Genomic DNA, 14342 nt, shown 5'->3' with positions numbered 1-14342 from the left:
CACCTCTCGCACCAGCTCAGGCTCCTTCCCCACCAGCGTAGAGACGTTCCACGTCCCGAAAGTCAGCCTCTGCTGCCCCGAATTGGTCCGTCTGGAGCCTCCACTTTCACTGCCATCCACTTGGCAGCGCACCCGACCCCACTGGTTCCGACCGCGGGTGGTGGGCCCACGTGGCAGAGAAGATGGTGTGTCCACGTAGCTTCTTCGGGCTGTGCCCGGCCGGGCTCCGTGGCAAGCCCGGCCACCAGGCGCTCGCTGACGAGCCCTACCTCCGGGCCTAGCTCCGGAGGAGGGCCCCGGGCTTCCTCCGGGCCGGGTAACGCATCCTCTTATAGTATAGTTCATGGGGGGTATCGTAACCCTGATGGGGGGGGCATTCGGGTACTACACCTTGCCCAAGGGTGACCCGGAACTATGTAAGGCAGGGGCGTTCAACTCCCTGAGGCTTAATACAAGCCCACATACCATATATATATATATATATATATATATATATATATATAATATAAATGTATATATATATATATATATATATATATATATATATATACATATTTATATATATATACATATATATTTATATATATACATATTTATATATATATATACATATATATTTATATATATATAATATAAATGTATATATATATATATATATTTATATATATATATATTTATATATATATATTTATATATATATAATATAAATGTATATATATATATATTTATATATATATATATATAATATAAATGTATGTATATATATATATATATATATATATATATATATAAGTGTTAGTTGTATCAAATACACTCCTGCTGCTTATTCTTCTGTAGTATGAATCAATATATTTGTACATTCTTTATCTTGAATTTTTTGGGATACTATACCTAGAAACTAATAAATATAGTAAATTCTAGGAAGCCTCACTTCCACTTGAATATAATAAAAATGCATATATATATATATATATATATATATATATATATATATATATATATATATATATATATATATATATATATATATATATATATAATATAAATGTATATATATATATATATATATATATATATATATATATATATACATATTTATATATATATACATATATATTTATATATATACATATTTATATATATATATACATATATATTTATATATATATAATATAAATGTATATATATATATATATATATTTATATATATATATATTTATATATATATATTTATATATATATAATATAAATGTATATATATATATATTTATATATATAATATAAATGTATGTATATATATATATATATATATATATATATATATATATATATATATATATATATATATATATATATATATATGTGTGTGTGTATAAACTGTTAGTTGTATTAAATACACGTCTGTTGTTCATTCTTCTGTAGTATAAATCAATATATTTGTACATTCTTTATCTTGAATTTTTTGGGATACTATACTTAGAAACTAATATCTTGAATTTTTTTGGGATACTATACTTAGAAACTAATAAATATAGTAAATTCTAGGAAGCCTCACCTCTACTTGAATAGAATAATAATGTAAAAGGACGAATATTCAATTATCTTAAGGGATGTGCTTTATTTACCTTTTTTTTTTAAATAAACATTATTTGAAAAGTGTCAGCATTGTGACTATGTATAATAACAAGTCAAGTAAATAATGCCCAAGCAGGACAAACGAAGGCGCTGTGGAGCCACAATGGGGAAGGCCAGCCTCCGGAAGTAACGCCGCCCGTGATTGGAGCAGCCACGTCACGTGACCGGCTTTACAGCGGAGTTTCCACGACAGCTGGAAGCCGAGCGAGCGGCAAAAGGGCGCATCGCTTCTTCTTCTTCTTCTTCTGGGAAACACTCGCGACCAACCAGGCTTCTGCTCGTCTCGGCAACCCCCTCCAGAGACACCCTGGTCTGGCATGGGCGACAAGAGGAGTCCCACAAGGTAACGACGGCGCGCGGAAAGCGAGCGAAACGACGCCGAGTCGTGGCGCTGGCGGTGGGGGCAGACAGTGGCGAAGGCGCGGGGGGCCGAAAATGCTTTTTCTCCACGGTTTGTTCCAAACCTCGTTTTGTATCGCAGTGCTCGCCATTCCCCTGTCGGCCCACTGGCGCACTTGGATGTGTTGAACGTTGCTCGGTGCGAGAGGCTGCCCTTTTTCTCGTCTTCATGTTGTCGCTTCCCTCCTTTTATTTTTTTTTTTTGTCTGTTTGTTTTCAAGGCCGAAGCGTCAACCGAAGCCCTCCTCCGACGAGGGGTTTTGGGACTGCAGCGTGTGCACGTACAAGAACACAGCAGAGGCTTTTAAGTGCATGATGTGTGATGTCAGGAAAGGGACATCAACAAGGTAAGACCACCATTTTATTTACACATTAGCTATCTTTGGAAAAAAACATGATAGAATAGCACTAGTAGTGCATAACGGGTTGTATCCTTTTGACATGACACCAGTGTTTAATCTACTGCAGTATGTTTTTGGAATTTTCTCTCATCATTCACATTGTCGGACACCAAAGACATATATTTTTATTTTTTTTAATGCATTCTAACTCGTAAATAAACACTAGCAAAAGTCAGTCAACAATGGAGCCAATGCGAGTCGATCTATTCCGCCTTTAAACCTCAAATCGTCATTTTACGTTTTACACACATGCTGCACAAAGGCATATATTTTTCTTTTTTTATGCATTCTAACTCGTAAATAAACACTAGCAAGAGTCAGCTAACTGTGGAGCCAATGCGAGTCGATCTATTCCGCCTATAAAGCACTATAAAAACCCCAAATCATCATTTTACGTTTTATACACATGCTGTATATATGTAATGTGGTAACAGGCACATTCATAATAACTAGGGATGTCCGATAATGGCTTTTTGCCGATATTCCGATATTGTCCAACTCTTTAATTACTGATACCGATATCAACCGATATTCGCAGGCGTGGAATTAACACATTATTATGCCTAATTTGGACAACCAGGTATGGTGAAGATAAGGTACTTTTTAAAAAAATGAGTAAAATAAGGTAAATAAATTAAAAACATTTTCTTGAATAAAAAAGAAAGTACAACAATATAAAAACAGTTACATAGAAACTAGTAATGAATGAAAATGAGTAAAACTAACTGTTAAAGGTTAGTACTATTAGTGGACCAGCAGCACGCACAATCATGTGCGCTTACGGACTGTATCCCTTGCAGACTGTATTGATATATATTGATATATAATGTAGGAAGCAGAATATTAATAACAGAAAGAAACAACCCTTTTGTGTGAATGAGTGTAAATGGGGGAGGGAGGTTTTTTGGGTTGGTGCACTAATTGTAAGTGTATCTAGTGTTTTTTATGTTGATTTAATTTTTTTTAAAAAAACCAAAAAACCGATAATAAAAAAACCGATACCTATAATTTCCGATATTACATTTTAACGCATATATCGGCCGATAATATCAGCAGGCCGATATTATCGGACATCTCTAATAATAACATGTAATCCTAATGTATTTTGCTCATTTTAAGCATATGGCAACAACAACAACACTACCGTATTTTTCGGACTATAAGTCGCAGTTTTTTTCATAGTTTAGTTTGCGACTTATGTGTGAAATTATTAACACATTACCGTAAAATATCAAATAATATTATTTAGCTCATTCACGTAGGAGACTAGACGTATAAGATTTCATGGGATTTAGCGATTAGGAGTGACAGATTGTTTGGTAAACGTATAGCATGTTCTATATGTTATAGTTATTTGAATGACTCTTACCATAGTATGTTACGTTAACATACCAGGCACGTTCTCAGTTGGTTATTTATGCCTCATATAACATACACTTATTCAGCCTGTTGTTCACTATTCTTTATTTATTTTTAATTGCCTTTCAAATGTCTATTCTTGGTGTTGGATTTTATCAAATAATTTCCCCAAAAAATGTGACTTATACTCCAGTGCGACTTATATATGTTCGTTTCCTTATTTATTATGCATTTTCGGCAGGTGCGCCTTATACTCCAGTGCGATTTATACTCTGAAAAATACGGTAATGTGGTAACGGGCACATTCATAATAACATGTAATCTTAATGTATTTTGCTCATTTTGAGCATATGGCAACAACAACAACACTACCGTATTTTTCGGACTATAAGTCGCAGTTTTTTTCATAGTTTAGTTTGCGACTTATACTCAGGAGCGACTTATGTGTGAAATTATTAACACATTACCGTCAAATATCAAATAATATTATTTAGCTCATTCACGTAGGAGACTAGACGTATAACATTTCATGGGATTTAACGATTAGGAGTGACAGATTGTTTGGTAAACGTATAGCATGTTCTATATGTTATAGTTATTTGAATGACTCTTACCATAATATGTTACGTTAACATACCAGGCACCTTCTCAGTTGGTTATTTATGCCTCATATAACGTACACTTATTCAGCCTGTTGTTCACTATTCTTTATTTATTTTGAATTGGCTTTCAAATGTCTATTCTTGGTGTTGGCTTTTATCAAATAATTTCTCCCAAAAATGTGACTTATACTCCAGTGCGACTTATATATGTTCGTTTCCTTATTTATTATGCATTTTCGGCAGGTGCGCCTTATACTCCAGTGCGACTTATACTCCGAAAAATACGGTAGTGTGGTAACGGGCACATTCATAATAACATGTAATCTTAATGTATTTTGCTCATTTTAAGCATATGGCAACAACAACAACACTACCGTATTTTTCGGACTATAAGTCGCAGTTTTTTTCATAGTTTAGTTTGCAACTTATACTCAGGAGCGACTTATGTGTGAAATTATTAACACATTACCGTCAAATATCAAATAATATTATTTAGCTCATTCACGTAAGAGACTAGACGTATAACATTTCATGGGATTTAGCGATTAGGAGTGACAGATTGTTTGGTAAACGTATAGCATGTTCTATATGTTATAGTTATTTGAATGACTCTTACCATAATATGTTACGTTAACATACCAGTTGGTTATTTATGCCTCATATAACGTACACTTATTCAGCCTGTTGTTCACTATTCTTTATTTATTTTAAATTGCCTTTCAAATGTCTATTCTTGGTGTTGGCTTTTATCAAATACATTTCCCCAAATAATGCGACTCATACTCCAGTGCGGCTTATATGTGTTTTTTTCCTTCTTTATTATGCATTTTCGGCCGGTGCGACTTATACTCCGGAGCGACTTATACTCAGAAAAATAAGGTACTAATCATGGCAGACTTTGTGAGAGACAAAAATATAATAATACCTGTTAGAAGCTGTGTGCTAAACAGATCTAGCTGTAGTGAAACACCACTAAGCATCATGTAGCAGTGTTGAACATTAACTACAAACTAGGCTTGTACGGTATACCGGTACTCGTATAGCACCACGATACTAATGAATCATATTCCGTACTATACCGCCTCTAAAAAGTACCGGTCCCCGGCCCCCCTTTAACGGGCATGAAGGTGCATCGTTGCTGGTTTTCCGAGCAGAGGAGCATGTTTGGCAACGCAAACAAGCAGTGTTTTTCTCGCCATCTTCTGGTATAAGTTGGATATCAAAGTTGACCAACTTGACGGTTTATGGCCCCAGCCTCCCAAAATCCAGGTGAGAAGCATGATTTATAGGGCTTAGAGATGTCCGATAATGGCGTTTTTGCAGATATGCGATATTTCGATATTGTCCAACTCTTAATTACCGATGTCAACCGATACCGATATATACAGTCGTGGAATGAACACATTATTATGCCTAATTTTGTTGTGATGCCCCGCTGGATGCATTAAACAATGTAACAAGGTTTTCCAAAATAAATCAACTCAAGTTATGGAAAAAAATGCCAACATGGCACTGCCATATTTATTATTGAAGTCACAAAGTGCATTATTTTTTTTAACATGCCTCAAAACAGCAGCTTGGAATTTGGGACATGCTCTCCCTGAGAGAGCGTGAGGAGGTTGAGGTGGGCGGGGTTGGGGGTGGCGGGGTTGAGGTGAGGGGTAGCGGGGGGTGTATATTGTAGCGTCCCGGAAGAGTTAGTGCTGCAAGGGGTTCTGGGTATTTGTTATGTTGTGTTACGGTGCGGATGTTCTCCCGAAACGTGTTTGTCATTCTTGTTTGGTGTGGGTTCACAGTGTGGCGCATATTTGTAACAGTGTTAAAGTTGTTTATACGGCCACCCTCAGTGTGACCTGTATGGCTGTTGATCAAGTATGCATTGCATTCACTTGTGTGTGTGTGTGTGTGTGAAAAGCCGTAGATATTATGTGACTGGGCCGGCACGCAAAGGCAGTGCCTTCAAGGTTTATTGTCGCTCTGTACTTCTTCCTACGTCCGTGTACACAGCGGCGTTCATAAATTTAACTTTTTGAAACCGATACCGATAATTTCTGATATTACATATTAAAGCATTTATCGGCCGATAATATTGGCAGTCCGATATTATCGGACATCCCTAATAGGGCTGTAACGGTTTTGTAGATACCGCAGTATTTTAGGTTTTAAGTCTTCACAATAATGCTGTGAGGTGTGACGGTATCAAACAAAAACTTGGTGTGTAGTTTTTTTCTGGTCCTTTAGCTGAAATTAAACTCCGTCTCCCAGAATCCTCTGCGCAGCGCAGGGCCGTCAAGGTGGGCGTGGAACGCCGTAAGCAGGAAGTGAAGTGTGTTCGTAGTAGATGAGAGGAATTGTTTTCTTGGACATTTTGTTACGATCCGCTGCCCGGATCATATTTCTGTTTACGTTTTCTAGTCACTTGTGTTTTTCTGTTAGTCTTGATCTCTTTCTAGTTCCTGTTTAAGCACCTCTGAGTTTGGTTACCATAGTAACTAATTACGTTCACCTGCCGCTGGGGTTCCCGACACGCACCTGTTGGTCATCATTGACATTATTATTTAAAGCCTGCCTTCTCAGTCAGTCGGTCTTGCATCGTAGTTTGTTTTCACACAACAGTTGACGACTTTTGTTCCTGTTCTGTAACCTTCTAGCTTCCACGCTAAAGGCTCTGGTAAGCTTCTAGCTTCCACGCTAAAGGCTCTGGTAACATTCTAGCTTCCACGCTAAAGGCTATGGTATCCTTCTAGCTTCCACGCTAAAGGCTCTGGTAACCTTCTAGCTTCCACGCTAAAGGCTCTGGTAACCTTCTAGCTTCCACGCTAAAGGCTCTGGTAAGCTTCTAGCTTCCACGCTAAAGGCTCTGGTAAGCTTCTAGCTTCCACGCTAAAGGCTCTGGTAACCTTCTAGCTTCCACGCTAAAGGCTCTGGTAACCTTCTAGCTTCCACGCTAAAGGCTCTGGTAACCTTCTAGCTTCCACGCTAAAGGCTCTGGTAACCTTCTAGCTTCCACGCTAAAGGCTCTGGTAACCTTCTAGCTTCCACGCTAAAGGCTCTGTTTAGTAGTGATGGGTTGATGAGGCCTCATGAAGCGTTTCGACACATTGCAAAACTGTATTGATACTGTGTCGATACTGTGTCACTAAATACTGACATCTGCTGGACATTAAAAATCCCTAAAGGCAACCTATGGACCCACTCAACTGACACTGATTTTATGACCTAGTATATACAATAATATAAACCAAGTCATTGTATTTCATTTAGGATTATTTCATATCTTCATTTAAATAAAAATATATTTTTATCTTTTTTAGATACAGTCAAATAATGTGAACATGTATCGTGACTAGGATGGTAGAAGGTGGGCATTGAACCCCAGTAACCAGCAACCCTCCGATTGCTGGCACGGCCACTCTACCAACTTCGCCACGCCGTCATTCCTATACCTTCTCTAGTAACAGTAGTGATGGGTCCTGCAACACAGATGCATCGGCGCATGCGTCGAGCTCACAGAGCGAAACCCTGTGTCGGTGCGCGTACCGCTTTTAGAAAGTCACGTGACCGATCATGAGCTGCTTTGGTCACGTGACCGATACGCGAACTGTATCGCACTGACGCCTCCTCTGTGCCCTGTGAGCAACGCTCCCTCTAAGGTGCGCGCCTGCGCAATTGCGCAGTGCTCAAGCGTCCTCCGCGCACACCCAATATATGCCGCGCACCAAATCAAACCCATCTGAATTCTAAACAAAATAAACACATTTATTCTGTGTAATTTTGAAATGCAACTTTGAGGGACAGTGACAACAAGCGGCCCTAACGGTGTTCGTCAACAACACGCATTGCTTCCTAATAAACACAGTTTGGCGCGCAGGCGTCAGTGCGATACAGTTCATGAGCGGTCACGTGACCAAAACAGCTCGTGTTCGGTCACGTGACTTTCTAAAAGCGATACGCGCACCGACACAGGGTATCGCTCTATGAGCTCGACGCATGCGCCGATGCATCGGTGTTGCCGGACCCATCACTACCGTTTAGTGTTTACCTTCCAGCTCCCACGCTAGCTCCTTTTGTTTCTGCTTTAAGTGCTATGAGCACGTTTTTGTTTGTTCAGTATTATTTATTTCTTAAATAAATCATTCTTTACCTGCAAGCTGTGTGCGAAGCCCGATCTGCATCCCTGGGAGAACGAACACCCGCAACCATGCGACCCGGTCGTCACACATTTACTGGAACTGTCAAAATGACCACATCTCTGGTTGGGGTACGACCAAAAGGAGAAGATCACGGGTACAAGTGGCCGAAATGAGTTTCTTCCGTCGGGTGGCGGGGCATTTCCTTAGAGATAGGGTGAGAAGCTCTGTCATTTGGGAGGAGCTTAGAGTAAAGCCGCTGCTTTGATTGATTGATTGAAACTTTTATTAGTAGATTGCACAGTACAGTACATATTCCGTACAATTGACCACTAAATGGTAACACCCGCATACGTTTTTCAACTTGTTTAAGTCGGGGTTCATGAGGTGGTTCAGCATCCGGTTAGAATGCCCCCCCCGAACGCCTCCCTGGGGAGGTGTTTAGGGCGCGTCCGACCGGTAGGAGACCACGGGGAAGACCCAGGACACGGTGGCCTGGTAAAGCCTTGGGATCGCCTGGAAAGAGCTGGACGAAGTAGCTGGGGAGAGGGAAGTCTGGGCTTCTCTGCTTAGGCTGCTGCCCCCTTTGACTTTGGGTAATCAGAGGAAGATGGTCATCAAACTCTATCCATAACTATTTGAGTTATGTTTTTAACAAAGAGACAAACAAACCCCATCACCTCTTTGGCGGAGGTAAGAAAGTCTGCGTTCTGCAAAGCAAAGCGCGGCACTTTCGTCTCGAGCGTTTCCAGAGTCAGCCGGTCACGCCGCACCGCACGGAGGGAAATCACTAGGGGTGTGGGAAAAATCCGATTCGAATTCGAATCGCAATTCTCACGTTGTGCGATTCAGAATCGATTCTCATTTTAAAAAAATCCATTTTTAAAAAAATTTAATTTCATTTTTTTATTTTTATTTTATTTTATTTTTTTATTAATCAATCCAACAAGTCAACACAGCAATACCATAACAATGCAATCCAATTCCAAAACCAAACCCGACCCAGCAACACTCAGAACTGCAATAAACAGAGCAATTGAGAGGAGACACAAACACGACACAGAACAAACCAAAACTAGTGAAACAAAAATGAATATTATCAACAACAGTATCAATATTAGTTACAATTTCAACATAGCAGTGATTAAAAATCCCTCATTGACATTATCATTAGACATTTATAAAATAAAAATAAAAAAGAACAATAGTGTCACAGTGGCTTACACTTGCATCGCATCTCATAAGCTTGACAACACACTGTGTCCAATATTTTCACAAAAATAAAATAAGTCATATTTTTGGTTCATTTAATAGTTAAAACAAATTTACATTATTGCAATCAGTAGATAAAAAATTGTCCTTTACAATTATAAAAGCGTTTTACAAAAATCTGCTACTCTGCTTGCATGTCAGCAGACTGGGGTAGATCCTGCTGACATCTATGTATTGAATGAATAGAGAATCCTTTTGAATCGGGAAAAAAAAAGGTTTTTGAATCGAGAATCGTGCTGAATTGAAAAAAAAAAAGATTTTGAATCGAATCGTGACCCCAAGAATCGATATTGAATCGAATCGTGGGACACCCAAATATTCACAGCCCTAGAAATCACCAAAAAAACAAGTATTGGATTATATTGGGAAAAAACTGTACACCGCGAGAAATAGAAGTAAACTGAAAAAATATTTAATAAATCATCCATCCGTTTTTTCCACCGCCTGTCTCTCTCGATGTCGCGGGGAGGAGTGTACACCTTGAACAAGTTGTCGCCTCATAAACCGTCACCTAGAAAAGATATTTAAAGCCAGCGAAGCCAAACATCTCTCTGTGAGGTATTTACATGATTACGTGTTACATTGTTAGTTAATGTTTCTGAGAAACTGCCTTTTCCAGACTGATAAGAACATGTCCACTGTGGAGGACACTGCTTCTCATTAAGATGTTTACATTGTCACTTTAAAGACAATCAACTAAGTTTTTTGTTTTTTTTAAATATTTGCTTGAAACAGTTACAAAAATACATGTTTGTAGTACAGTTAGAACATTTGAGCATTATGTTTGTGTTCAATTACATTAAGGTATGTTTATTATAAATATTCCTGGTACTTCATTTTACACACTGTCATTTTAAAGTATTTTTTTCTTTAAATATACCACAATATTATCATACCGTAGCCTTAAAGGCCTACTGAAATGATTTTTTTTTAAATTTAAACGGGAATAGCAGATCCATTCTATGTGTCATACTTGATCATTTCGCGATATTGCCATATTTTTGCTGAAAGGATTTAGTAGAGAAAATCGACGATAAAGTTCGCAACTTTTGCTCGCTGATAAAAAAAAGCCTTGCCTGTACCGGAAGTAGCGTGACGTCACAGGTTGAAGGGCTCCTCACATTTCCCCATTGTTTAGACCAGCAGCGAGAGCGATTCGGACCGAGAAAGTGATGATTACCCCATTAATTTGAGTGAGGATGAAAGATTCGTAGATGAGGAACGTTACAGTGAAGGACTTGAGAGGCAGTGATGGACGTATCTTTTTTCGCTCTGACCGTAACTTAGGTACAAGCTGGCTCATTGGATTCCACACTCTCCTTTTTCTATTGTGGATCACGGATTTGTATTTTAAACCACCTCGGATACTATATCCTCTTGAAAATGAGAGTCGAGAACGCGAAATGGACATTCATTTTATCTCCACGACAATACATCGGCGAAATGCTTTAGCTACGAGCTAACGTAATAGCATCGTGCTTTAACTGCATATAGAAACAAAAAAATAAACCCCTGACTTGAAGGATAGATAGAAAATCAACAATACTATTAAACCGTGGACATGTAAATACACGGTTAATGCTTTCCAGGCTGGCGAAGGTTAACAATGCTGTGCTAACGACGCCATTGAAGCTAACTTAGCAACTTAGCAACCGGACCGCACAGAGCTATGCTAAAAACATTAGCTCTCCACCTACGCCAGCCAGCCCTCATCTGCTCATCAACACCCGTGCTCACCTGCGTTCCAGCGATCGGCAGAAGGACGAAGGACTTCACCCGATGCGTTTGGCGGCCCGGAGACGTAGGAAGTCAAGGTGAGGTCGGCGGCTAGCGCGTCTGCTCTCCAACAAAGTCCTCCTGGTTGTGTTGCTGTAGTCCGCTGCTAATACACCAATCCCACCTACAACTGTCTTCTTTGCAGCCTTCATTGTTCATTAAACAAATTGCAAAAGATGTCCAGAATACTGTGGAATTATGAAATGAAAACAGAGCTTTTTGTATAGGATTCTACGGGGTACCATAACTTCCGTTAAACTGACTTCGTCACGCGCATACGTCATCATACCGCGACGTTTCAGCCGGATATTTCTACGGGGTACCATAACTTCCGTTAAACTGACTTCGTCACGCGCATACGTCATCATACCGCGACGTTTCAGCCGGATATTTCCCGGGAAATTTTAAATGTCACTTTATAAGTTAACCCGGCCGTATTGGCATGTGTTGCAATGTTAAGATTTCATCATTGGTATATAAACTATCAGACTGCGTGGTCGCTAGTAGTGGCTTTCAGTAGGCCTTTAATACAGTATTGTACTGTGAGATTTTGATACCGTTACGTCCCTGGGGCGGCTTGGCTCGGATGGTAGAGCGGCCGTGCCAGCAAATTCCGGGTTCCAGGTTCGATTCCAGCTTCCACCCACCTTTTTCCCAGTGTCACCTACACTTGTGTGTGGAAAAAAAAAAGAAATTCTTAATCTCAATGGGACTTTGCTGGTTGAATAAAGGTTAAAACCAAAAAAAGATTAATAATCTAGAATTAACTTTCACCGGTTCAATATAGCAGCATAAGCTAGTTAGCTCTGTGATTACGGTGTCACAAAAAAATGTTACCTGCGTTAGCGCTTATAATAACAATATCGCTAGTACTTCGTTAATATTTGCAGTACAGGCCAAAAGTTTGGACACACCTTCTCATTTCAATGCGTTTTCTTTATTTTCATGACTATTTACATTGTAGATTGTTACTGAAGGCATCAAAACTATTGCACCTGTGAAGTGAAAACCATTTCAGGTGACTACCTCTTGAAGCCCATCGAGAGAATGCCAAGAGTGTGCAAAAGCAGTAATCGGAGCAAAGGCTGGCTATTTTGAAGAAACTAGAATATAAAACATGTTTTCAGTTATTTCACCTATTTTTGTTAAGTACATAACGCCACATGTGTTCATTCATAGTTTTGATGCCTTCAGTGACAATCTACAATGTAAATAGTCATGAAAATAAAGAAAATGCATTGAATGAAAAGGTGGCCTGTACTGCTGGTCAAGAAATGTAAATGAATTAATGTTGGCGGTTTTGGGGTGTTTTCTAGAGAACTTTAAGAGCAGAATAGTGTACTCCTATTAGCTGCCTTGTTAGCCACATTTTACGACTTAGAATGCATAAAAAAAGAAAAACGTGTTCTTGTTTTACATAGGGATTGTGAATAATGGCAAACTTCCAAAAAAAGTGCAGTTCCCCTTTAATGACATTGCTGTCTTTCAATGGATTGCATTTAAGCCAAAGAACAAAATGTACCGCTCGCCTAAGACAGGTGAGGTATTATGTTTTTTACTCCAAAGTTGGGTTGTAACCAAAGTGTTGGATTTGTTTGCGTGGCAAAAAATAAGATTATTATCTATCTCGGGATTGTTATGCGTTCCTACTCAAAGTCTGTCTATAAACATTGATATTTTTATATGCTAATTCAGTATTATACCATTGTTTCTATCTAATGCCTCACATTTTTGCAACACTTAACAACATTGTTCTTTCAACAATCAGCCCTCAAATCAAAGACTATAATATAGGCTCCAAAAGGTCAGACAAAAACCCAAGCATTTTTACCTAAATTAAATAATGTAAAGCCGATTAATTCTCCCCACAAAACACATTTATAGAGAATAATTATACTTTGAAATGCAAAAAACAATGCAAAATCCATATAAACGACAAATTAACTGAACGAGCGACCCGCAGACGCCACATTTGTACTTTGCTACGTGTTTTTTTCTTGAATTCAATAGTGTTTTTCACCTTCTTTCTCAAAGTGCTGGCACTCACAAGTTTCTTTGGCCCCAGGGCTGTACTCACTAAGATGTGGGATTTTTTTTATGGGTTCTGGACTCTGCAAAAACGGACTTTGTTATTCGCAATGTTTGTCCATTCGATAACCACGGCTGCTGTAAACTGGGGAAAATGTTTGGTGAACTTTTTATTGCATCACGCCGTGACTTATTTGGAGTTTATTGCTGTTTTCCTGTGTGTAGTGTTTTACTTCTTGTCTTGCGCTCCTATTTTGGTGGCTTTTTTTCTTTTTTTGGTATTTTCCTTTTGCAGTTTCATGTCTTCCTTTTGAGCGATATTTCCCGCATCTACTTTGTTTTAGCAATCAAGAATATTTCAGTTGTTTTCATCCGTCTTTGTGGGGACATTGTTGATTGTCATGTTATGTTCGGATGTACATTGTGGATGCTGTCTTTGCTCCACAGTAAGTCTTTGCTGTCGTCCAGCATTCTGTTTTTGTTTACTTTGTAGCCAGTTCAGTTTTATTTTCGTTCTGCATAGCCTTCCCTAAGCTTCAATGCCTTTTCTTAGGGGCACTCACCTTTTGTTTATTTTTGGTTTAAGCATTATATACCTTTTTACCTGCACGCTGCCTCCCGCTGTTTCCGACATCTACAAAGCAATTAGCTACCGGCTAGACAGCACCGACACTCAACAACAACAACACATCATTTGCAGACTATAATTAATGGTTTGCAAAAAATATTTTTAACCCAAA

General features: G+C 38.8%; 1 protein-coding gene across 1 annotated transcript in view; it reads left to right on the top strand.

Moving 5' to 3' along the window:
* Positions 1–1722: 1722 nt before the first annotated feature.
* Positions 1723–14342, top strand: part of yaf2 (YY1 associated factor 2) — a 39933-nt gene continuing 27313 nt past the window's right edge. Inside the window, exons 1-2 of the mRNA XM_062066553.1 lie at positions 1723–1978; positions 2256–2381. Coding sequence (XP_061922537.1) covers positions 1953–1978; positions 2256–2381 — 152 coding nt within the window. The 5' untranslated portion in view covers positions 1723–1952. The remainder of the gene's footprint in view (positions 1979–2255; positions 2382–14342) is intronic.

This window comes from Entelurus aequoreus, linkage group LG12, assembly GCF_033978785.1.
Source record: "Entelurus aequoreus isolate RoL-2023_Sb linkage group LG12, RoL_Eaeq_v1.1, whole genome shotgun sequence".
In the NCBI taxonomy this organism is placed as follows: Eukaryota; Metazoa; Chordata; class Actinopteri; order Syngnathiformes; family Syngnathidae; genus Entelurus; species Entelurus aequoreus.
This window is presented reverse-complemented; position numbering and strand designations above follow the sequence as displayed.